Source organism: Lepidochelys kempii, chromosome 10, assembly GCF_965140285.1.
Source record: "Lepidochelys kempii isolate rLepKem1 chromosome 10, rLepKem1.hap1, whole genome shotgun sequence".
NCBI classification, from domain to species: Eukaryota; Metazoa; Chordata; order Testudines; family Cheloniidae; genus Lepidochelys; species Lepidochelys kempii.
The window spans coordinates 79,861,099-79,887,127 of NC_136389.1; the positions used below are offsets into that span (position 1 = coordinate 79,861,099).

Below are 26,029 nucleotides of genomic sequence, written 5' to 3' on the forward strand. Positions count from 1 at the left end.
CTGTTTACTTCAGTTTGTAACAAACACCTTGAACTGCAGTCTATAAAGCCTGACACGGTCTAGGACTTAGTTAACTGAGAAATCAGCTCTCTCTCCTCATGTCCTGTTAACAGTATTTATAAACTGTTGAGTTGCTTTCACTGTTGGTTCTGGAGCTGTACTCTAGGGCAGGCATTATCAGTAAAGGGCCATTCTCTGGAACCTGCTCTCACAGACCTCTTGTCAAATTTCATGGTGTAGTGCAAGACCTCTTGGTTCAGTCACACATTTAAACTTATCTTTGGGCCATTCTGTGCAGTACATTTATGGGATTATGTTCTTGGAGTTTTTTAAAGTCCTACATTTTGTGCATTGGTCAACTCTTTTATCATCTATGTGATAAAGGAAGATAGATGTTTTTGTAGCCATTATAAATTAAATATTGGAATAACTCTTCTCTCAAGGTGTCACTTCCTATCAAGACTTGGTAGAGTGTTTCACACTGATTATAAAATCCCTAGAACATGGTGAGATACAGCCTTGGGTATGTATGTGTATCCTGAATATGTTTTCATGATAAAAATATCAGCTTTGGATGTGTAAATAAAGTAGGATACATTTCTTTTAAATGTTTGTAAATTACTCCTCATTTTGACATATTTTAAATTCAGTTTTTAAATAGTTCACTATTAGCTTGTCTCTTTTTTTTTTTTTATAATGTCTTGCTTTTAAATTATACTGTGTATTTCATCTATATATTACAAGAAAAATCTTATTTTTTTTAGATTCATCAAGGGAGTAGCAGTTTACTAAGCAAGTTGATTCAACAATCTTATCATGGAGCTATGGAGGCTATTTCCCTCAGCGGTGTCACTCCAATTCAAATGCTTCTGGAGATTGGTCTGGACAAAATGAAGAAAGATTATGTCAGTTGTTTTATAGGTAAACCTGTTATTTAAAGGCATGACTGGAAATTCACAAGAAAAGGTTATTTGACCCAAACAATCCATCACCTCTGTTTTTGACTTCTTTTTAACTTCACCTCTCTGTCACCTTAGCCTTTTTCCTTATTGCCCATAAAATCTTTACTTACGACTTAGTGTGTTCCTCTGCTTACTTTTAATTTGAAAATTATCTCAAAATAACTATGGCTTATAACTAAGGCTGTAACAGATTTCTAAACTAATCTTTTTATGTAGGATTTCATAAATGTCAAAATGATAGAAACCTATCAGTCTGAAAAAATCTGAAGGGAGAAATTTGAATAATATCCTATTTATTTAACCAGAGCCTGTTTTTAGGTGTGATAATGCTTTAGGTGGGGAAAAAATGTGTGTCCGTCCTTACTGTCTCTCTTTCCCCCTTCTTGTAATCAAAAGGGGTTGAGGAGAACACAGCCAAGAATACTGACAGTATCATTTATTTTACAAAATTAATAAATTGCATTCTTGAGCCAAACCTTGAAATAGAAGCTAGCACGTAGGGATATTAAAAAAAATAAAATAAATAAAAAAAAATTACTTCAATGGTGTTGTGGCTTTATCTTCAGTCTCACAGTTGCATTGTTTCTTTTGCTTCCATTCTTCTGTTGTCTCCATTTTTGTTGTTTTTTGTTTTGTTCATTTTTGTCATTGTCACTTTTTTCTTACTCTTTGTTGGAATTATTATTTATCAGGCTATTACCACAAGACTAATTTAACCATACGTTCCTTTTATTAAATCCAAAGGTCAAATGGCATTTATACAATTGTTCTAAACATGCTTAGAAAGTCTAAATAATAAGCAGTTTACTACCTCCAAATAGTAACAAAACATTTATAAGCATTTGATCAGGATACTTAAACAGGCCAAGCTCAGGGATATCTTAGATCCATAGTGGTCGACTCCATCATGGTCTGGCAGGTATTACCAATAAAGTCTTTAAGAGTTTATTTTTTTATATCCCTTTAACAAACTATTGATGTCATTGCCAATTATTGGACCTTCGGTAAGGCCATATGAAGGATTTTCTTATATAGTCAATTATTACTGCACCTGATACCCAGTTGATTGTGTTTTATTACTATTACTTCAGCCCAAACCTTAAATAAGATAACACTGGTATTTTGAAGGGTCACTACAAGTTTAACACAAGAACTTTTCTTTCTGATGTTCTCATTCTTTTTGGTCACATGCTTTGGGCCTATTGCTCATGCTAATATCCCAGCTCAATTTAAAACCATAGTTCACCCAATCTAATGTGGGCCTATATGCCTACGCTACTTTTTTTCAAGGCTTCACTCTTCACCTTTTCTTCATTCCCTGAGTCTTCCTACCACACTGCCAACCTGTATGCACTCTCATTTGCTCACCTGTTTCTGCTGCTTCAAACCTTACGCTGTTTAGGAGGGAGAAGCATTGAGAACTTTAGGGCTGGTGACCTAGCTGATGCTAGCACCTGCTATGCCTACGTCTGCTGCCCCTTTGCATTTCCATGAAGGGAACATGCCATGTTGGTGGCTGGCAACCACTGTCTCCAACACCAGCCACTTCATGTTTCTCTTTGTACTTACAGCAGTGAGTACAAAGAAGTCCTCAGGTGTGGTGATTGCACTCTTCTCTTAGTGTGGCTTCCTGTGGCCACCTGTTTTGCTTATGCCTGAAGCTGCCACAGTGTGTAGCATGTTTTTTGAGTAACAGCCGTGTTAGTCTGTCTTTGCAAAAAGAAAAGGAGTACTTGTGGCACCTTAGAGACTAACCAATTTATTTGAGCATGGGCTTTCGTGAGCTATAGCTCACTTCATCGGATGCATACCGTGGAATGCATCCGATGAAGTGAGCTGTAGCTCATGAAAGCTCATGCTCAAATACATTGGTTAGTCTCTAAGGTGCCACAAGTACTCCTTTTTCTTTTAGCATGTTTTTGTTTCTTTAAAAAAAAATCTTTATTTGTTTTGCAGGCCAAGAACTTGCAACATTAACCTATCTGGTGAGATATTTTAATTCTTATTTTGAAAGCAATATAGAGTTTTGACATATACTTGTTTAGATTTAATTTTCTCTCCAAATTCATAAAGCCTATTTGCAGGATTACAACATATATTCTGAGTTCTCAGCCTTGAAAATTGAGTGTTTTAAAGACTTTTTTTTAACTCTGGCAAGAGGGTAAAGGAAGGAGAAATTAGGTCAAAGCTGAGGTACCACCTTCTATGTCCTTATCTACAGAGCTACTTCCACTTGAAAATATGATAGAACCATGGCCAGGATTTTGTCGGGAGCTGTGAAATCCTGTCCATTAATTTGGATCTGCTCCTGAGAATAGAGTGCTTATAGCTGTTGAAACAAAATTTTAACTTCAGTAGTAGAGAAAATTTACATTCAGCCATGAAGGATTGCGGTTAGAAATCTGGTTTTGTAGCTCTTGCATTTCAGTGCCCCTGAAGGTTTTGCTTGTTTGTCACTCTTTTCAAAAGTTAATAACACTCTGAATTGGTGTTTCATACGTATTTGAAGTGAACACTGTCAACCCTGACAGTCCTAAAATTCTACTATTAAAACACTTTTTCTTCCAAATCATATTCTTAATCATGAAAAGTCTGTTACCTCCTTAAAACTAGGATTGCTGTATGGATAAAATATCAACGTGTGGGATTAATAGTTTAGGTGGTTGGTAACAGCAGCTTAGTCCCCTGGGTAGGGCACCATATTGTAGATTAGGAAATCTAGATTCTCTTCCAGACTCTGCCATTGACTTGCTGTGTGACCTTATGCACAAGAAGTCACATAACCTTTGTGTGTTTTTCCCCATCTCTAAGTGGAGACCATACTTCCCCATTTTTGTAAAAAAGCTTTCAGATCTAGGAATGAAAATTGCACTATGAATGCAAGGTGGTAGTATTTTTGTTAGTATGACATCTCCACATTTCATTTCCAGCTCTCTGGCTCAAACCCAGACCAAAGCCCTGATTCAAACCTACTGAAGTCATTGGTAGTCTTTCCACATCTGTGGTGATCCAAAGTAACCACCATGTTACAGCTGTTTGACCCATGTGAAAAGAATTGGTAGTCTAGACCCATATTGCACAAGCCATCCCAATTAGCATTTTTATTGGTATTTTCAGCAGAGAGCCAAAAATTGCATGGCCATGGAGGTTAAACTACTTTCTCACCCAAGAGGTGGACTTTCCAGGTCAAGGTTGGGGTGTATTTGCAGATTAAAAGGGAACTTGAACTTTTGCCAGTTATTTTGTACATGTCCCATGTATAATCCAGTGTCTTTTTCACCATCACTAAACTTTTTTTTTTTTTTTAAAGTAGGGAAGAGAGTGACATTCTAACTTCACTGGCATTTGACTCAACGTCAACAGACTGCGTGTTCTAGGGTTACTTCATGGTTGTAGGGTTGCATGGAGTGTTGCTTCTCTTGGCTGCAAGAAAGCATGGTGTTTCGGTTACAAGAAATATGCTTAATGAAGCATTCTGAGAACAGGATTTTTATAAATCAATACCCTATTTTCTCATAAAAAAGGGGCAGACAAATGTAGCAGAAAGAGTTGACCTTCAGAATGTGTACAAATTGAGTACTCATCTGATTAGCATATTTAACCCACCCAACACCAATAGTTACCTTTTAAGAGCTTTGTTTATGTCTTGTTTTCAAGTGTATATTTTCTTCTCTAGGACTACTTCATTTCCACATCAGTAGAGCTACAGGAGCAGGTTCATCGCATTCAAAAACTTCATCATATGCTGGAAATATTGGTCAGCTGCACAGTCTTTCTTCACTTTAAACATGAGAACCTCTTCCCTTTGATGCAGTAATTATTTAATTTTTACTTTCCATCATTTAAATGTCAATAATAAATGGATTAGTTAAATAACTAGATATAGTCAAAAGGCAAACTTTTTATAAACTGTATTTTATTGATAATGATTGTGAGGAATGGGGACTGTAATGGGAGCATTTGGATCTTCCTGTTCAATTTTTCTGCCCTGGTTTAATACCCTTGTACTTTTCCCCATCATCTTGTGAAGGGATTCAGGGAACTCACTAGAATCCTAATTTTCATTTTCTTCTCTTCTTCCTTTTCCTTTCTGAGCTCTCAGATCCCAGCCATTCCTCCATTCTGAAATATGTAAAACGGGTATTCAGAAGAACATACCTTCAAAATAACATTAAAAACAAAAATTTAGTGGGTTTTTTTTTAACCTTAGCTTTTTTGTTGCTGCAGATTCTTTCTTGCATGTCTTGTTTTATCAGCCCTTTCAAGTCATGCTTTGAAACCTTGCAATTTTTTGAGGCTTTCATCCATTTAGCTCTCAACTAATGCAAAATCCCAACATATTTCATATGTATTTTCAATGCTACAAAGTTTCTGTGACTGGATAGTGTGAAAAATTAGCCTTCCATTCTAAAAAATACCCTGGTTTTAGAGGGAACATTTGTGAGGAATAAATATTGTGCAATTGCAATTTGTCAAGTATAGTAACTCTTATGAAGTCACTGTTGTGATATGATCATTTTCTGTTGACCTGGGAAGCAAGAGCCAAAATCAAGTTTTGGAATCAAGGTTTTCTGCAAGTGCATAGTAACTGATCTATTGTCATGAAAGCATGAAAATGTAGTTAGTTTTGCATGTATATTTATCTGGGGTTGAGTAGTTGCATAAACACTCGTCCAAGAAGTAATAAGTAACAGTATTTGACTGCTTTTATCACAGGTCCTGCATAAAATATTACAAAGAAAATCCTCTGAATGAGAAGCATGTGTTTCAGCTACCAATCAGACCAGCTGTTGTCAATAAGTTCTATCAAAAGTAAGCCAAACCTCAGCTTTCATAATAGGGAAATTCCTATCTTGATTGAGTACATAATTATTAAGGTTTTTTTGTGCCATTTGATTGTTCCCTCAGTGATCACGCACAAATATGGAGGGTGGAAATAAATAGTGTACCTGGTCAGAAGGAGGTTAAAACAGTATATCAGCTTAGCACTAGTCCTCCTGTTGAACATATGACTTCGAACAACCCAGGTAAGGAACCATTTCTGGTATAAAATATTAAAATGATACTGTAAGCTTGAATTTTTTTTAAATTAACTAGTGATGTATTGTTTTGTTTGACCCAGTGTCTCATACAGCACTTTTTAAACAGTGTGGCTTAAATATTTTTTATTTCCTTTTTATGCATAAGAATCTCTTCAGCAAGGGAGAAATTGACTATATGTAGAAAAAGTGAAACTGGCTAAATGTAAAAAGTGTTGCTGCATACACAAAGTAAACAAATGAGGTGGGGAAAAAACCTTTCTGTTATAGTATTATTAGGTATTAGTTGTAACTATATGAGGTACAAAATTTTCAGTGTGAGATGATTTTCCCTCCCCAGCCTGACAGTTACTTTTAAAACGGACTATAACATAGTTCTAAGTATAACTGTCTTTGAACTTTGGCATCCTGCTTCTGAGCCCAATAGAGAGGGTAAACGTATTGTCAACGTGAAGAGTAGGTGTCCAGATTCACCATGTTGGCTGGAGCAACGTTTTAAAAAACTCTTGAAAAACTAGGGAAGAATTCCAAGTATAGGACCAGTGTAGAGTTGATTTGCCTTTCTTTTGACAGTGACAAAAGAGATTAACATTTTAGTAGATCTTGGACATTTTCTTATCTTTCAAAATAATTTTGAGAGCCTATTAATTTCAGTGGAAGGTGGTGTTTATAACAGATTCTTGAAGCCATCATGTCAAACTTTCTTATGAGCTGTCATTTGTAAGAATACCATGTTAATACTTAGTTCTTTTGTACTGCAGGAGTACTTTGTGATACAACAGTTAATGGAAACACCGAAGAAAGTATGTATTTTATTACCATGGCTAACTGCAGTCAGGTGCATTTTACATAAAAGAATGCTGGTGTACAGATAGATGCTTAGAAGGTACAGTAAATCGAAAATAGTCAACATATTTGCTTCCCGAAGTATATCTAAATATATTTTGTGGTTGGAAGATTGATACCCTATATTTGTTAGTTATTTGTTGTGTTGAAGTTTAGAATCTACGTAGACCCATAATTGAACAGTATGTGTATAGTTTGTTGAAATACTTTGTAACATGCAGTTATTTTAAAAAATTAGTATAAGAGGTAATTGCTTTTAAAACTAATTTTGATAGTTTATAAATTATGAATATGCTACTTTTTTACATTGTTTTAATTTTATTTTTATTGCTTATTGTACAAAGTAGCTGACCAAGAGCAAACAGCATTATAAAATATTTGCTGGTGTCACATGATGTTACATCAGTAAAACCTATTTGGAGAGATGCTCTTCCAGTGCCATTTAAATTTTGTAAAAGAACTTCAGTTTTCTCTAGCCCTATATTTATATTTTGGAGTTGTTCTTCTCATCTAGCCCAAATTCAACATTCCTTTAAATGCAAATAATTGATTTTAATCACTTGTTTTCATTTGTACTTTTGAGTTACTTTTATAAAGAACATTCATATAACTATTAAAACGTTGATTTGATTTACAGTTAAATATAGCCTTTACATTAGATTTGGTACTACTTTTTGCTAGGAGGATGCACATTTATCTAATTGTATAGCATAACGTACATTTGTTCAGTAACTTGAGGCTAAAGCTTTTCTGCACAACAGAAACTGTAAGTACTGACATCTGGAAAAAAGTAACTGCCAGCATTCATTCCGTTGTCAAAACTGAAAATGATATAGATCATACCATATTATTAAGTTTGACCCCAAAATGTAGTTAAAGATGTTTTCTCCCTGATTTTATATACCAAAAAACAGCCTTTATAGTTTGAAAAGGGCTCACTGAATCAGTGTATGAGATTTTTATTTATTCAGATTTATTTAAATTATTTTAATAGATTATTTAAATTTGAATTTATGACAACCTATGCTAAAGCCTAAACTGAATATAAATGAATCTGTCTTTAAAAATAAAAACATATTAAAATTTAAATTAAAGTTAAATTTTGAAATACAGTTTAAATGTGTGTGTTTTTTTAAGTAATTGATTTTTATTCATTCTTCTTGAATAGAAGCTAAGAAATCTATCCGTTTTGTGCACAGTTAACCTGACATCCACAAATGAGTTTGTGTTTTGGAATTTTGGTAAAAGTTGAACATAAAGTCTTGCTTTGAAGGAATCATTTCAGGCCAAGCAATGGCAGGTTGCTAGCCATACTCGGGAACTAGTTCAGTTCTGTATAAGCAGGTGCATCTTGAGTAAGCTGTACTCGCTTACAGCAGGACTGAATTTGGTACAGTATCTTAACTCACATGTCCAAGTCCTTGGATCACATTTTTTTGTCTGTAACATTCTGTAATAAAGAAAGTATTATGAGTAGGGCCCTACCAAATTCACAGTGAAAAATGTGTAATGGATCATGAAATCTGGTCTCCCCTGTGAAATCTGTTTGTCGTGTTGTTGCCACCCTTACATCTGTGCTGCTGCTGGTGGCGACACTGCCTTCAGAGCTGGGGTCCCAGCCAGCAGCTGCCACTCTCCAGCTGTCCAGCTCTGAAGGCAGCAGTTCAGAAGAAATGGTGGCAATATCATGAACCCCTACAATAGCCTTGCAAACCTCCCTATCCTCCCCAAGCCCTTTCTAGGTTGGGACCCCCATGGTTGCAGCACGTGGAATTTCAGATTTAAATATTGGAAACTGTGAAATTTACAATTTTTATAATCCTATGACCATGAAATTGACCAAAATGGACCATGAATTTGGTAGGGACCTAATGATGAGGTAGGTCTAGTGGCCTAAGCATAGGACTGGACATCAGGATTCTTTGCTTCTGGTTCTGACTCTGACCGTAAGGCTGTGAACAAGTCAGTTAGCCTATCACATTTATTCCACCCATGTGCAAAATTTGGGTTAATAATACCTAATTATTATTGTATGGGGATGAATAGTTAATGTTTATGCAATGGCATTAAGATTTTGAAGTATGATATGCTCTAAGTATTCTATGTTCATATTTCGAAATTAGCACTTCCATGGTAATTTAAAAATACAGTGATGAACAGGTTGCCAGCAACAGAACTTGCCAACAATCTGCCTATCCTTCAAATATATATTGGCAAGCTTTGAAACAATTTAATCTCAGCCAACTGTTGTCCTAATGAAGAAAATGCAAACTTGGCAAAACATAAAGGAAGATAAAACCTGCAGTTGAATTTTGATAGCTATTAATATTGAGACATGAATTGCCTTTGTAAAATTTCTAAATTATGTCTTATGGCTGAAATTGAATAAAATGTAGAAGCAACAATATGTACACAAAAGTAAAGCTGAATTTTTTTTTTTTTTAACATTACAGTGTTACGTAAAGGCGGCATCTGTGGAAACCTTTAAAACAGTGTAAGAATAAGAATGACATTTTATTGCTTATGCAAAATGAAGATGTTATGTAAACTTGTAGTTTTAGTTGCGCTTCCGAAGGAGGAACATTAATAGAATAGCACTGATAAGTATGCAGAGTGTGAACACCGTTGGCACAACAATCTCAGTCACCATTTCCATGTGAGTAGTCAAGGGATCTGAAATTTGAGAAAAGAAACAATAATAGATAAGATCTGTTCTAATGGGATAATTTTAGTTATTTCTTCATTCTATTTTTAAGCAGAGATGAACAGCTTTGAATCTTTTTGAACATAATTTGTTTAAAGCTAAAATAATTTTTTTTACATATTGGCATCTGCATTAAACTGGCGTCATTAGAAACAACAGAAAGAAAGAAATTGTAAAAGCTAGAATAAACATTAACATGTTTTATATATTTTGAAAATCTGCAGCAAGTTTGTTAGGTTCTCTTCATCTATATCTTTTGTGGTAAATTCTGAAACATGTCAGTGCTCAGAGGGTTACAAAAAATTGTGCTTACCATGAATTAGTCTCAGTATATTAGCAGCAGTATTCCGCTGTTCCTCTAATTTTCAAGGAAAAGGGGAAAAAAGAAAATAGTCAAAGAAAAATCCTTGGAAAGCACTCTAACCCTTTGAGGACTGCATTTTATCTCTGTGGAATTAAAATTAAATTGCTTCTTAAACTTTTATTTGGTGATTGTAGTACAAATTATTTTGATGCACATATATATATGTTTTAATATGATAGTAGCCCTCAAAGAGTTGAATGAGAAACACACTTAAACTATACTGCCATGTTAACTCATAGGGATGGACCTGTCATATCTTAATCCTACAGTATGGGCCACACACATGTACAATATTCATCCCATCTTCCTTAATGGTTTCAGGTGTCCACTCCAACAGAGTGTTTCCCCCAGTTCAGGAACTGATGACCCCTTCACAAGCCCCAGCATGGGAGATGGAGCAGGAGGCAGAAGGGAGGTGTTGGAGGCAGGCCACAGCACTGTGGATATTCCAGGAAGTGCTGTGGTTTGTAGGGCAGTCTGGAGAAGCTGCCTTAATTTAGATTCTGAGAGCCTGTCTAATTTATGCCAGGAACTTCTCCATTCCCCAGAGCAACAAACCACAAAGGTGGTTTAAAGTCGCCTTAGCTCTCCCTCCCACTGGGTTGCAAATTCTCATCCCTAGTTTTTAGGCTCATCATTCAGAGGCTACACATTTGCCTTTTTTTTTTTTTTTTTTTTTCTTCCTGTTGCATGATTGCCCTGGATTTGGTTTTTGTTTTTGTTTTTGCTTTAATGTTTGAAAAAAGCATTGAGAAATACTAATATCTGCAGAAGTAAGTTTTTAACAGCTGTGGCTCCTCAGTGTTTTTACTATAATTCTTAAGAAAAGACAATTCAGAAATATTAATAAACTGTAATACAATCCTGTTAGCTGCACTATTTTGAACTACTAGTAGTAAATTAAGAGGTACTGTTTGATTCTGAAGTTTGTCATAATTTTTAAAAAGATTTGGCTTTCTATTTTCAAGGAGAAAATATTTCAAAACCCAGTTTTTATGTACTATCAGTCACAGAAATGTTTTCCCTTTAAACCCATATCATATATATTTACTGGATGAGTAAAACAGAATAAATGTACGGTAGTTACCTGCAGCAAGGAGTTGGTTTGTGATAGAACAAGTCTCTATGGCCTTTTGGTGCCAACTTTTCACCTAATAAATTCAATATTATTTATTATTTGATGTGATACTAATGGTTTCACTAAACTATGAATATATTCAGTCTTCTTAGCGCCATTTTCTATGCCTCTGAACTTTAGTCATTTACAACTCTTTCCAGTACTCTCTTATTCTCACACTACATGTCGATTGTATGACTTTTTATGTTACTTTGTACATGTTATGATGAATACTATTGTAATAAGTTTTCATGTTGTTAATTGTTTGGTACAATACAAAATAAACTGGAAAACCCACTCAATATTTTCCATATTATTTTCCAGGGTTTTTCTTGTTTTAGATATCATGCACATGCAATGTCTCTAAACACAGTAAATTAATAATGTGGGGATTGTGATTGCAAAGTTTTATTTAAGTAGTTAATTTACTTATGTGTTCAAAAACATTGAAAGTGTTATAAAAGAACAATAAGAGTAAGATTAGATTTCATCATTCTCTTCCCTCCCTCATCCCCCTCCCACAATTTGACACAATCCTAAATTAGATGAGTAGGTATACTATAGTAGTCTAAGGTCAAATCCCACATACTTTACTCATGCGAGTTATTTTTTATCAAACTCAAAGCAGAATTTGGTCCTAAATTAGGAATAAGCAGGTTTCATAATTGAACTCACCTCTCTTGGATTTGGGAATCCATTTGCACTGATGATCATCTTGTAATAGTGAACAGATGCCTTTGGGTATCGGGGTTTATTCCCCTTTTTAAAGTCAACATGGTATAATCCAAATCTTTCAGAATAACCTTTATTCCATTCAAATTTATCCAGCAGAGACCAGACAGTGTAACCCTTTACATTAACGCCATCGTTTATGGCTGAAAATAGATTTCAGATTTGTTAACAACCAGATGAAGTTTGTGTCTTCACTAGAAACATAGTGCTAAGCAAGCCCTATTTTATACCAAAAATGAAGGAAAAATTTGGGTTAAAATTTTCAAAAGCATGTAAGTCACTTAGGTGCCTGACTCTTATTGAAAGTCAATGAGACTTAGGCTCCTAAGTCACTTAGGCACCTTTGAAACTGTTATCCTTAGTCTAGATGCACTGGAAGATTTCATAGGAGTAATTACAGTATATTATTAGGTGCAGTTTTTATTTTGTAAATATGGAAATTGATAAATTATTCCAATGTCGAAATTCTGACCTATACTGGGTTCAAAGAGTTAGAATATCAAAATGCTTAAAACCAAATTTTGGAACACATTTTATTGTGACTTTGTCCATTTTTTAAAGTTCACCTTTTAGCATCTCATTAATATACCCTTTCAGATATTCAATTCTCCATTCATCACACAACTGAGTACACTGCAGCTTTTCTGATACTCCATTCTCTGTTACGTAAATGAGAGGATTCCCATACTGTGTCTACAAAGAAAAACATTCATTGGAATAATGAAATGATGTTATGCTTCATACAACTACAATTAATTTTTTAACAAAACTAAATTTCTAGAAAACTGGTTTCAATCTATTTACTAGATTTTTTTTTTTATTTTATTTTTAATTTTTTTTAACTATAGTTACGTTTAAAAGAAAAGCATAGTTAAAAATTTAAATTTTTTCTTTGGGTTAGCTGAAGTTTATTATAAACTATTTCTATGAATATAGTGCAAAGAGGCCCCAACTGAGATTGAGGCCCCATTGTGCTAGGTATGTGGCAATAAACAAGACTTCAATATGCAAATAAGAATACTGGTGGATGTGTTGGATATTTATTCCTGACACTGAGATACAGATTCATACCCTGTATTAAACAAGATTGTTAGTTAAACTTCTTTTAAAGAAGACTTAGTTTAAAATTTACCTTAATGAAGTTCAGTAACCTTCTAAATCCCCAGGGCACAGAATATAGCCATTTAGATCCTGGATCTGGCCACTTTGGATCAACCAGTTCTGCCAAATCACGATCAGTGTGGTAACTGGGCCCTTTGAGGGCAGAATAATTTTTCTGTATGATGTAACGAGTGGTAAAATGACTTAATCCCAGGAAATCAGATGTACCCTTGATGTAGCTTTTCTCTTGCACTGAGAAGGTTGGTAATCTTGATGTGCCAAGGCCTTGTTGAACACTCTTTTTATCTATTAAATCAAAATTTTTCAAAAAAAGATGGTAAATGCATCTTCTGCACATGATTGAATCTTTCTGCTTTTCTTTACACCACAAAAGCAAAACTAAACTATCCTAAATTTTAAATGCTAATATTGTGTAGCTTTGAACGAGCACTTTCTCTCTGAACACAACCATCTTCCTCTTTCTACCTTTAAAGAAAGGATAGTAAAGGATAAACTTTACTTGATGTGGCTAAAACAGAAGAAATGTGGTCTAGATTGGGATTTTCAGAGGTGCAACAGGAATTTAGGTGTCCAACTCCCATAGTCTCCTTTGAAAATCCCAATCTTAAAGCACATCACTGGGAGTCAGGTGTTTGCCCCTAACTTGCCATTTGTCCTTGGGCTCATAACTTAACTTCTTTCTTCTGTTTCTCCATCGGTAAAAATGTGGATAATTATACTTTTTAGAGGAGCATGCTACTGTTTGTTTTTAATAAAGACAAATATTTTTGTCTTTATCTGGAATCTTTCAGAAAAAATATTTTTATTAACAATCCTCCTCCAAAACCCTATCCTTAATTTTGACTAAAATACACATTGATCAGATTATGTCACTTTCCCATCATAAAATGTTGTAACTATATTATTTATTCAAGGTGTAAATAGCATGACTTACCTACATAATTCTTCATAACTTCAGGATAGTCTCCACTGTAAATAGGATTTGCAAACCATCCCAAGTAAAATTGTACGTATCTTTCGGCAGCTTCAATATCCTTCTGGCTAGTTAGATCAACAGGTTCACCCCAGGCACTAGTTAAAGAAATTCCAACCATACCTTAAAATAGAAAGTGACAGTTCTGCAGTTATGGATAATCTTTTAAGTCTTACTGCAGAGGCATAATTACACAATGAATGCTTATTACCTTGTTGCTTGCTACGCCATGTCTTATTATAAGAATGCCAGACCTTTGCATGAGTCTGTAATTAAAAGAACATATGTATATGCTAACGTATCGTGCAATAATCCGTACAGGAAGAGTCAATGAATCTGTGACAGATATGGCAATATCCTCTACAAATCTTATTGAATTAAGTTAAACCTTTTTAATTTAAATTTCAGTACCTTCGGAGTTCATTATTTTAAAAATGCAAATATGTATGTATTATTGTGGGATTGTATGTAATGTCTCTAGGGAGGAGACATGGCTAATGTGAACCCTGGGAAGTTGTTACGAGTTTCAAATGTCTCTTAGAAACAATGTGCTGCAAAACAAAGCTCATTGGGATTCCTAGGAAATACTTGGGAGGAGGGAAAGGCAACTTTTCACTTATTGACCCAACCTTCTGAAGCTGGGCCATGAGCAGAAACCCATTGTCTACTGATCACTGTTATGTGAGGACAAGATCAGAGGCCCAGACTGGATAAAAGAGTGATTCTGAGATTCCTGGAGGTGGTTGTTCTGAACCAAGGCAGTTATGAACAGGAAAAAAAAAACCCTTAGTGGGGTTTGAAGGACCGTTCACTGGCCAGAGCTCCTCTTGAAGTTCGGGTGATCTTTGGCAACCTTATTAGCTTGTGTGTAGGTTTTTATTTTTTAAACATTTTTTTCTCTAATGCTTTTACCTTAAGGATAAATGTACTTGCTTAGAAAGAGCTGTCTGGTAACTTATACTGGTAGACAATTCTGCTATTTATAGCCTCTGAGGATTTGGAGAAGGTAAAGCACTGCTGAGGTAGTGTATTCTGCTGGGGAATTCACAGTGTAGGTAGGGAACCTGTGCAGCCTGGTTACACCCCAGTCAGGAGGGAGAGAGATGCATGTCTCCACCCAAGAATGGTGAGAACAAGGGAGCCAGGAGCCTGAGAGTGGATAGATGATGGAAGGTACAGTTGCCCTGAACTGTGACAGAAGCATGGAAGGTAAACTTGTCGCACAAATGCATGTCTGGAAATTGTTACCGTAGGTTTTTCAAAAAAAAAATTCTGTTTCTCATGGAAGCTGTTCTTTTACATAAGATGTCAACCCGATCTATGGGAAAGTCCTTTGCAGCTCCCAAGATGGCCTCGTGAAGGTGACATGAACATTTAATGGAGGGTTCTGTGTTCCTGCAGATCTGTTCTACTGTGTGTCTGTATTTAAATGAGAAACTTTTTCTTTAAATGAAGTTTGTTCACTTTGGGTGAAATCCTGGCCTTGTTGAAGTTAATCTCAAAACTCCCATTGAGATTAGTGAGGCAGAATTTCACCCTTTTGTTTATAGAAGCTACCTTAAAATTCTCTCTTCGTATCTATTTGGCAGTATGTTCAATGAGACACTTAAAAAAACTGTCCTCTGAATTGTTGCAGCTGCGTGCTATGTCATGCACCCAATACTACTTAAATATGCACTATCTCAGCACCAGTAGTTTATAATTCCGTTTAAATTAACTCTTGAATGCTTTTCGGTATGCTGTTCAGAAATTGAATCTTTGCTACAAAACCTTATTTTCCTGGGGAAGAAAAATTAAGACCCACTTATCTCAGTCATAAAATGAGATAGCAATACAAGAAAGAACATATTTCTAGTTTTACTTTAATTATATGATGTGCTGCTTTGTATGCCCCTATTCCACTGAGCTTCAGTCCTGGTGCATGCTCTCCTGTCTCATAGCCCTCTTCAGCAACTGCCTACAAGTACATGAGAAAAAAATTGTAACTATAAGGTCACTCCCAAAATTTGGGAACCAAATCTATGTAGCTCAAAAGACCTGTAGGAAGCCATCAGTAACTTACCCAAGGGTTATTAAAAGTAATCCAGTATTTTACACGATCACCGAACTTCTCGAAACACAGATTCGCATAATCATTAAAATAACTTATCATGCTTATATTCTGCCACCCACCATACTTTTCTTGGAGCACCTGTATATGTAATAATTACAAGAATTAACAGATATGTAACTTAAAATTCAATATGCCATTATTTTTTGATAAAGGTTATATTGTATGTAACTCAGTATACATAGTAGCTAGGCTATGATGTGCACTTAAGGTGATTTAGTGAACTGAATAAGCAGTTTGAATGAGGCAGAATTCAGTGACTCACAGTGGGAATGCAACAGTGCTTAAGTATATAAAATGATAGCTCAGAGAAATTAGTGATAACTTGAAAGCATGCTGGAGTATTTAAAATGTTTTCTTAAAATGATCCAGAGTGTGTTTATTTTTACAAACAAGTTAGCTACCAAAACCCTACATTAGACAACATAATAAATTTAAATATTCTCAGACCTGTGGAAGATCCCAGTGGAAGAGGGTCACAATGGGGATAATCTTGTTCTCCAAAAGACTATTAATTGTATCATTATAGAACTTTATCCCCTTTTCATTCACCTGTTCTTCTGGGGAAAGAAATGTTGAAGAAAATGAATTGTTTTTACATCATTTAGATATTAATCATTGGAAAATGTTTTCTAAAATGATATAAGCTACATATATATAGATAGATATAGATATATTACATTGGTGTATGTGTAGGCACCTGTATGCAATGGAAAGGGCTGACATTGTAAGGATCCTGATAGAGAAAAAGATATATATTTCCCAGTATATGTGACAAATATATCATGTCATTGTTTATGGTATTCTCGAATGTAGCAAAGTTGTTTTGCTTATATGTGCTTTTAGGTTTATAGTTAAATGGTTATGCTTACTTTTAATACCAGTGGGCATGATACGAGGCCATGAAATAGAAAGCAGGTAATGATTAACTTTCAACTCCTTCAGTAACTGAATATCATCCTGCAAAAAGAAAATCCAATTAAAATATTACTCACTAATCCCAATAGACTTAATTCTTCAGATTATTAATCTACAAATTAAAGCAATTTTAATGGAAGACTTTGAGTTGAGGAAATGTGAAAGAAGAGAGGATTGCACAAAAACAATGTGCTTTGCCAGTTATTTTCTGTTTTCTGTGAAAAAATGACTATTTGCAGAAGCTGGTGGGGCATGAGTTTATTCAAGTACAAAGAAGTCCTAAGCCTGTGTATTTTACCTCAGTTGATTGCCATGGAAATTGTGAATGTAATGTTAAATTCCGAATTCATTGACTTTACTGTGGAATCAAGCATGGAAAGAAAATGTGTTGTGAAGGAACAAGTTTTCTTACAAAATGTGCCTAGCATCATCTTAAAATATTTTTAACTGACCCTCCCTTTAAAACTAAATAAATAAAATAGGGAAAGTTGTGGATAAGAGCAACCAAGCTTGGTTCACATACCTCTGCCCAGGTCAGAAACTACCTCCATGAGATCTAGCTGCGGGCTAAGGTGGAGATGTCTGGGAGTGTTACTTTCTATGTTTGTGTAATTGCTAAGAAGGAGTCAATGTTCAGCCCTGGACCTCTACCCATGTTCCCTCCTTTTCCACACATAACTTACTGCTCCTACATTTTTTCAAGTCCAAATAGCTATTTGCACATGCAGTGCGATTGTTGGGTATCCAACTGCTTGATTTCCATATGCACCTATATTTATGGATACAGCCTGGTGTATGTCTGCAAAATTAGACTGAAGAATTTGGCCCCAAACATATTAACTCTTTGCTAGAACAAATTCATGCTAGAACAAATTCGTGCTGAAACTCTTGAATATAAGGATTTTATACAGGGTCATCTGCAAATAAATCACCCACGCTGCTAGTCTCCCAGTTTTGTGTACAAGGTGCTGTTAATTTGGAATTTATCTACATTTTATAGCATTGTCATATTCTGAAACCCTCACATTTGATATTCGGATCTCCTAGATAGAAATTTTCAGTCTCCTCCCTGTAATACCAGTAAACTCTTCTCTTCAAATCTGACATTTTATTTACATGATTCAAGAACTGTTGGGAAACTTGCATATAGTGTTCTATTTCCAACGGTAGAAAAATACCATAATGGTTCAACATACCTGTAATAAAGGACAGAACCTGTTTCCCTGCCTGCTGGTATAGGACTATAATATAAAGATTCAAATACAAGATTGTACAGACTGACTGAATTTTGTTTCCAGGTTAGACTCTAGTACATCCTGACCACAAACAATCAAACTACTACTTTCCAAAACCCTGTTCAGTAGATTTTTAACTCGAGTTATTTTCTAGCATAGTGTAAATAGTACAATAGTGTAGTTTTAGGGAGTGGGTTTAGATGTACTATTTCTACTTAGCAAGAGAGTGGAAGCATGGGTCAATGGTTAGGGCATGAGCCTGGCGCTCCAGAGACCTGTGTTCAGTTCCTGGCTCTGGCACAGACTTTCTAGGCCCCTAAAACCTGTGATGATTTTGAAAATCCCATTTGGTGCCTAAATACCTTTAAAATTTGGCCCTTGTGCTCTCTCTGTGCACTACCCTAACTAACAAGGTGAAAACACATTAAAGATTGTGAGAGGCTCAGAGACTGTGGTAACTGGGACTATATAATTGCCTAAGATATAGAGATAAACCAGTTCCTTCTCCTTTATGACACAGGAGTTAATCCAGACCTAGTTTGGAAATATCCCAAGAGTATGTGCAGTTGTGAGGAAAGAGGTCTATCTAGATGTTTACATTGTTCTCATCCCTGGCATCTGAGGAATAGACTGAGATGGGATTGGCCAGCTAATTTACATGAGTTCCTCTCCCAGTAAGCAGCTTCAAGACTCCCAGAGGTAGAGCTATCTCCTTTTGTTTTTCTCTTTTTGCTGGCAGTGTCTAGAAGGCCCCAATATAATTTCATTTTAAACTGTGCAGAGACTTGTACTCTTCCCAGTCCTCTAGATGTTAAGGATGTTCCTTGCTGTGACAACTGGTTCCTGACTCTGGTGTTTGTAGGTAAGTGAAGGCTGAGCTGTATTTCAGATGTATGTTGCTGACAGTTTTAAGTAATAGGCATATTCTGTTGCTGCTTTAGGTCTAGACTGTGTGCCCCCTTCCCTCACCTTGAGATCCACACTTGGATCTTCATCTCTCACACAGAACAGGGCTAAGCTACTTCTGCAGTACTGTTCCCATGATCTAAAGAGAAGGAGGATCTGAATTCAGGGAAGGCAGGTGGGGGACACATCAAGCATTATCTGTCAGAGCAGAAATGATGCTGTCTGGAGAGACCATCCTCAAGGGTCCTGGAGGCAGCCAGAGCCATGGCACTGTGCTGCCTGTGAGCTTGGAAAGGACCAGTGAGGCCACAGATCCACAAGTTTTTGTGGCAGTCTTTTCTGGTTGTAAGGGAAGGGAGACCAGTGCCTGTACCCCTGTAACCTGTACCCCTGCAGTAACGGGGAATTCTAGGAGCAGAAGATATCTTCCCCTTGAGTGGGATTTACTATAGAAGGGCAAGCATAACCTGACCCATAGACCACAAACAGCATTTTAACAGCTCGTCAGTTCATCTTAAATTCCAGTGAAAAAAGGCTTTAGTTTGTACTTAAACATTCCTCTGCAGTTTCTGAGCTGGGGTTTTGCAGTTTTGTTCTGGCATATGAAAACCATATTGTGAAACTGACGAGAGACCATTTTCATTTCCCAAGTATCAGAGTAACAGCCCTGTTAGTCTGTATTCACAAAAAGAAAAGGAGTACTTGTGGCACCTTAGAGACTAACCAATTTATTTGACCATAAGCTTTCGTGAGCTACAGCTCACTTCATCGGAAAGCTTATGCTCAAATAAATTGGTTAGTCTCTAAGGTGCCACAAGTACTCCTTTTCTATTTCCCAAGTAGTTTATGAAAGCAGACTCAAAGAGTTTGGCTTGTTTAGCCTAACCAAAAGAAGGCTGGGGGGAGATATGATTGCTCTCTATAAATACATCAGAGGGATAAATACAAGGGAGGGGTGTTATTTAAGTTAAGTGCCAATGTGGACCCAAGAACAAATGGCTGTAAACTGGCCATCAACAAGTTTAGGCTCAAACTTAGGCAAAGGTTTCTAACCATCAGAGGAGTCAAGTTCTGGAACAGCCTTTCAAGGGAAGCAGTGGGGGGCAAAAAACCTAACCAGCTTCAAGACAGCTTAATAAATGTATGGAGGGGATGGTATGATGAGATTGCCTACAATGGCATTTGGCCCATTGGCAACTGCCAGTAGCAGAAATCCTCAAATGCTGGAGATGGGACACTAGATGGAGAAGGCTCTGAGTTATTACAGAGAATTTTTCCCTAGCTGTTTGCCTGGTGGGTCTTGCCCACATGTTCAGCTTCTAACTGATTGCCATATTTGGGGTTGGGAAGGAATTTTCCCCCAAGTCAGATTGGCAGAGACCCTAAGGGTTTTTCACCTTCCTCTGCAGCATGGGGCACGGGTCACTTGCAGGTTTAAACTAGTGTAAAAATGGTGAACTCTCTGTAACTTGAAGTCTTTAAACCATGATTTGAGGACTTCAATAACTCAGCCAGAGGTTAGGGGTTTATTTCAGGAGTGGGTGAGGTTCTGTGGCCTGGAATGTGCTGGAGGTCAGACTAGATGATCATGATGGTCCCTTCTGACCTTAAAGTCTATCACTCTATGAAATGACATGGGGAAAAAAAGTCAGCAAACAACAGAAATAATTAAGTGTGTCAATTTTTAATCTCATTTCTTGTAACAAATATTTAATTGTTTTCTTTAGAAACAGTGGACCTGATCCTGCAAACCTTTATTGAATGAGGAAAATCGAGGTCTCAAAATCTCTCCTGAATTTTCCCATTGTGAGTCAATAAGGTTTTATTTATGATTTTACCTTACATCTGAACCCTCCACTTCTAGACTTTTCAAGTTTAGTCAGCCCCACTAAGTAATGGAGTAATAACAGTTTCACTAGAATTCCAATTCCTGCAATGCTGGCTCAGTATAGAACAACCATTTGGAATCTGTCTTCCTGTGTATATTTCTTTTCACTGGGACAATTAATTCTAAAAAACTATCCTTTGTACCTTGAAGACTGGACACTTACGGCTGAAGCAAACAACAGTTCCTAGCTTAACAGCTTGGTGTAGGAATCTAGTTGCAGACTTCAAGAGCAGCAGATTAAAGTATCTGTCATATTTGCAGTTAATTCAATTGTGACTAACAACTGTTCAGTATTTTTTCTATATTATGGATATTCCCTGTTTTAATCATACCTTAACTTTGTAGTAGCCTTCACATGATGAATCTGCTGTTTCATTCATAAACACTTTCCCTTTCTTGTGAGTAAAAGCATCCCAGATACTCAGTCCTTTCCCATTCTTGTCCCAGGCTCCTTCAGTCTGGTAGGCAGAACTCCCAACACCCCATAAAAATCCTAAAGGTAACAAGTAAATACATTGATGACAATCTGGAGACTAAAACTAAGAACTGGCTTTAAGGACTAAATGTTCATATGTGTAAGTAACTGGGATGCCCTCAGAATGTTGCATCTGAGTGTGCAAAGTAGGTGGCTTTGTGCCTAATTAAACACTTTACACACACACAAACAAATATGTGTGGTTTTGCACATGCAAACTGGTATCCCTGTAAATTTTTTAGGTTCATCTCTCTGCCCTGAATGGCTCTGTATTATGCATATAATTTCTCTTCAAAAGGAGAATCTTTTACCAACTTTCTTGTACTAAACAGGAATGGGTCTAGAATATTATAAAATTACAGACAGATATAGATTAAAAGTACCAGTTGGAAAAGTGCCATAATAGAAGGAGCCAGGGTTATTCTTTGTCCATTGGAAATCCTCAGCTGTATTCAGACACAGCACCAACACAAGCACATACCACACTTTCAAAACACATGTCTTCATCACTATTAGTGTCTGCACTGCAAAATGTCCACTTCAGAGCCCCACCTGATAAAACAGAAGAATCATTGATGAATGTTGCATCTCATTCACACAGAAGCATATTGTCGTTGCTCACAGGGAACCCTGATTCAGACTCTGCAGGTTCAGGGTGCTTTTAAGGCTGTTACAGTGCAGGTGGAAGATTAACCTTCTGTCAGGGTTCTGAGGGTGAGAAAAGGGCTGAGTGCAAAATCCCTGCCATCAGAGTTACTCCCGGGGGGTGGGGGGGAATGTCTCTTTGTTGAAAACTCTTTTGGTTTGGATTTCAAATTTCCCCTGCCATGTCTGTAACCCATATCCTGCACATTGTGCTTGTGCATGATAGCCGGAAGGTGAAACTCATTAGACTGACGTTGTCCACACTGAATAAAATATGTAACAAGCTTCATAAGATTTTTAGATTTTCAATTGTTGCAGTTGTAATAATCTCAGCTCTTACCTTGACAGCGTCCCTTTTAAACATATTCCAGCATTGATTTAAAAGAGTAGTATTTATATCCTGAAGTTATTTCTAACTGGTGTGATTCTTGACTGCAGAATTAGGGTTTCCCATAGGGGGTGCTCAGTTGTGCCCATTACAATTAAGGTTGCAAAACAGTTTGTTACAACTTCATCTTGTCACAGACTTAACTTTTTCTAAAAGGTGACCTCTTACATGCCTGATTCTCAACTGATGGTGAATTTTTTGGGAGACTTTGAGGAAAATCCCTTGAGGTGTTTGAGTTTGAGGAGCACAAATATACATTCAATTTAAAAAAATCGAATCACGCTTTTTTAGCTATAGTTTAAAAAAAAATCTGAGTATTTGAAAGGTGAAACCTGGCATGAAGATAGCTCTCAGAGGGGTAGTGCTTCTGTTTTCTTAAAATATTATGGTGCACATTTAAAGTGTCACTGCATATTCAGAGGCAGCTAGGTAGGTGCATACTTTTCAGAACTTGACATAAACATTCACAACCTTAACTACTGAAACAATTTTTTCCAAATATATTCTGCAGAACTTGGTGAGACCTAAATATCAAGCAGACTTAAAGAAAATGGGGTAATTTTAAAGTTATGAATGTTTAACATCTGCAAGCCCTGGGAACCCACTCAGCTCAAAGAGATAAACATGGCACAGGGATAGACATGGAGGTTTAGCCAAGTAACTGGAACTGCCACTGGATCAAAGATATGATGCTGTGCCCCCATCCCTTGCTGGCCTTCTGCGCATGCCTACAAGGAGCCAGCTTGGAGACTTCTTCTGCAGCATGTGGGGAATGCAAGAGGTCTTCTGCATGGCACCTTTGTGGATTCCTTTTACATAGCCTCCAGTGCAGGGTATAGGTGCTATAATTAGATGATATAGGTTGGGTCCTCTCCCCAAGGGGAAATGGCATTTGAAATGCTCTTTGGTCCTTTCATATTTGAGAGATTTCCATACTGGGAGCAACTGGGTACACTGATCACTCAGCTAAGCAATAAGAGTTTACTTTTGACTAACTTTCTACAGTGTTTCAGCAGCATCTCCTCCTGCCTGCAAATCTAGCACCTGATCCAAAGCTCAAAAGAAGTCTTTCTATTGACTCCACTGGACTTTGGTTCAAGCCTCTAGTGACCCCAGCGTACTGGACCACAAACTCCTATTTAGCACTTATGGCTATTTACAGGTAGGCTCTTGGTAAATATAAAAGGAATGAGTCTGGCTAGAATAAAAAGGTAAAGAAAACTTTCTTCGGTGCACATAATAAAGTATGACTTCAGAGAACATTTTTCCTGCTTAACAGAGGAACTGCACAACTGGTTTGGGAAAATGTATCGGGTACTACATTAAAAGATTGTAAACAATGCCTAAAAGAATCTTCAGCCCTGCATTTGTAATGTCAGAATTATACATTGTAAAGAAAGCTCTGAACAGCACTGGCTTTGACCATTAGGAAATACTTCTGTTTTGGAGCAGCTTGTGGAGCAAAGCAGGAGACTCACATTTGGGGGTTAATCTTGCTCAAGGGATGGAGAAGGCCAAACACTTTGTGAAGGTAATATAGTCTAGTGATGAGGAGGCTGCAAGGGGCACAGGTCCACCAGCAAATCCACAACGGGGCTTTTAAGGCCACCTCTGAGAAGGTCACTTACTCCATCCTGTCAGTCAGAGGGCATATTGACATCTAGTGTATGTGTGTATTTATGGGATTCACCAAGCTCTCTATTTATAAATATACACATACATTCAATAGCAGTTATAACATACCCGTTTGTGAATATGCATGTATTAATTCTATTCAGTGACAGTAAAATACTGCTCTTGAGCCCAATGTTTCTTGCATCACCTCCTTGGATTTTTGTTAGAGCTGACTGAGTATTGTGAGGAAGCAGCAGGGAGAATAGTGGAGCATGTGTGATGTCAGGATGGTTGTTGCATTGGTGTTGGGGTAATAGTTTGTGCTATTGTAAGGAAGCTGGCCTTTTTGGTGTCTGGCTAGATGTTACAATGGTTTGGATTGTATATAATGTCGTCATATATTTGTAATTAGCTGATTCTTATTTTGGGCTAATAATTCACCTGGAGCTAGGGACAGGCACTAAATCAAAATCAATACCTTTTTCTTTTCATGAGGCGACCACATCAAAGACAGCTACAACGGTTCAAAAACGCCATAAGGTTATATTTGAAACATATTTGGAAAAAATTGTTTCAATAGTTTTTAAGGTTGTGAATGTTTATGTCAAGTTCTGAAAAGTATGCACCTACCTAGCTGCCCATGAGTGTGCAGTGACACTTTAAATATTATAAAATAAACGCACTACTCAATATAATCTACGAGAAATACATTTTTAGACAAGCATTTGTGATTTTACAACATCCTTCCTGTACTGAATCAAGTATCTTTTATAAAGAATTAAGTGTCTGTTAGAGCTACTTTTTGTTCTTTTTTTTTAATATAAGCTTTTGCAAATACAACAATGCAAGCAGCTAGTTTATCAATGCCAAACTATAAGTACAGGTTTCAGAGTAACAGCCGTGTTAGTCTGTATTCGCAAAAAGAAAAGGAGGACTTGTGGCACCTTAGAGACTAACCAATTTATTAGAGCATAAGCTTTCGTGAGCTACAGCTCACTTCATCAGATGCATATCATGGAAACTGCAGCAGACTTTATATATACACAGAGAATATGAAACAATACCTCCTCCCACCCCACTGTCCTGCTGGTAATAGCTTATCTAAAGTGATCATCAGGTGGGTCATTTCCAGCACAAATCCAGGTTTTCTCACCCTCCACCCCCCCACACAAATTCACTCTCCTGCTGGTGATAGCCCATCCAAAGTAACAACTCTTTACACAATGTGCATGACAATCAAGTTGGGCTATTTCCTGCACAAATCCAGGTTTTCCCACATCCCCCCCACCCCCATACACACACAAACTCAGTCTCCTGCTGGTAATAGCTCATCCAAACTGACCACTCTTCAAGTTTAAATCCAAGTTAAACCAGAACATCTGGCGTGGGGGGGGGGGGTAGGAAAAAACAAGAGGAAACCATTTAGGTTAGACAATACAACTGTTTTAATTTCTAAAACACTCATCCATTTCTTGTACTGTAGGCTTGCAAATATGATCTCCTACTTGTGTAGCATGCACAAGCTGTGACACTCTACCTAGGTAAACGTCTGCATTGCATGACTTTTCTGCTGTTTCTGACTTACCTGTACCTCTTCCTTTCCCATATGTTCTGACTGGGAGAGTCCTCCAAACTGCCAGAAATTTACCAGAGCATTTAGAATAAATTTACCTTCACAGAATAATCACACAGAATTCATCCGATTGTCACAAAACACTAGGAGAAACATCTAGTTGAAAACAGCGTTCTGTTGATTTAAAGCCACAACAAAACGGAACAATCCTTCTCTATTCAAAATCAATGATGCAGAAAAAGATTTAGCTTAACCAGACAAATCTTTTTGCAAAGGAGATTTTACTTTGTAAGCAAAGTTAATTTTTTTTGAATGATCACCACCTAACTGTATGTGCCCCTGAGTTGGGGAGGTCTATACAAACATCTTTATACTTAACTATATTTGGTATCTGACTGTAGGATTGTCTTGTGGCCAT

At 36.7% G+C, this 26,029-nt stretch overlaps 2 protein-coding genes across 11 annotated transcripts in view; one reads left to right on the forward strand and one right to left on the reverse strand.

Annotated features, from left to right (window-relative positions):
- Positions 1-11,324, forward strand: part of ZWILCH (zwilch kinetochore protein) — a 28,033-nt gene extending 16,709 nt beyond the window's left edge. For 6 of the 8 annotated variants that reach the window (XM_073304406.2, XM_073304410.2, XM_073304408.2 and 3 more), the window contains 8 exons: positions 444-523; positions 765-921; positions 2,919-2,947; positions 4,639-4,775; positions 5,679-5,774; positions 5,871-5,989; positions 6,763-6,887; positions 9,301-11,324. In XM_073304406.2, coding sequence (XP_073160507.2) covers positions 444-523; positions 765-921; positions 2,919-2,947; positions 4,639-4,775; positions 5,679-5,774; positions 5,871-5,989; positions 6,763-6,854 — 710 coding nt within the window. In that variant the 3' untranslated portion in view covers positions 6,855-6,887; positions 9,301-11,324. The remainder of the gene's footprint in view (positions 1-443; positions 524-764; positions 922-2,918; positions 2,948-4,638; positions 4,776-5,678; positions 5,775-5,870; positions 5,990-6,762; positions 6,888-9,300) is intronic. The other 2 variants (XR_012154107.2, XM_073304407.2) reach the window with 2 other exon arrangements.
- Positions 9,405-16,011, reverse strand: LCTL (lactase like). 3 transcript variants are annotated; one of them, XM_073304414.1, is made up of 9 exons: positions 15,922-16,011; positions 15,721-15,816; positions 14,071-14,125; positions 13,821-13,982; positions 12,897-13,171; positions 12,331-12,457; positions 11,708-11,907; positions 11,003-11,066; positions 9,405-9,520 (listed from the first exon to the last, which is right to left on the reverse strand). In XM_073304414.1, exons 1-9 carry the CDS (start codon positions 16,009-16,011, stop codon positions 9,405-9,407), a joined length of 1,185 nt encoding a protein of 394 aa, XP_073160515.1. The 3 variants fall into 3 exon arrangements, with proteins under 3 accessions (XP_073160515.1, XP_073160516.1, XP_073160517.1); XM_073304415.1 differs by lacking the exons at positions 11,003-11,066; positions 11,708-11,907; XM_073304416.1 differs by lacking the exons at positions 11,003-11,066; positions 11,708-11,907; positions 15,721-15,816.
- Positions 16,012-26,029: the final 10,018 nt, after the last annotated feature.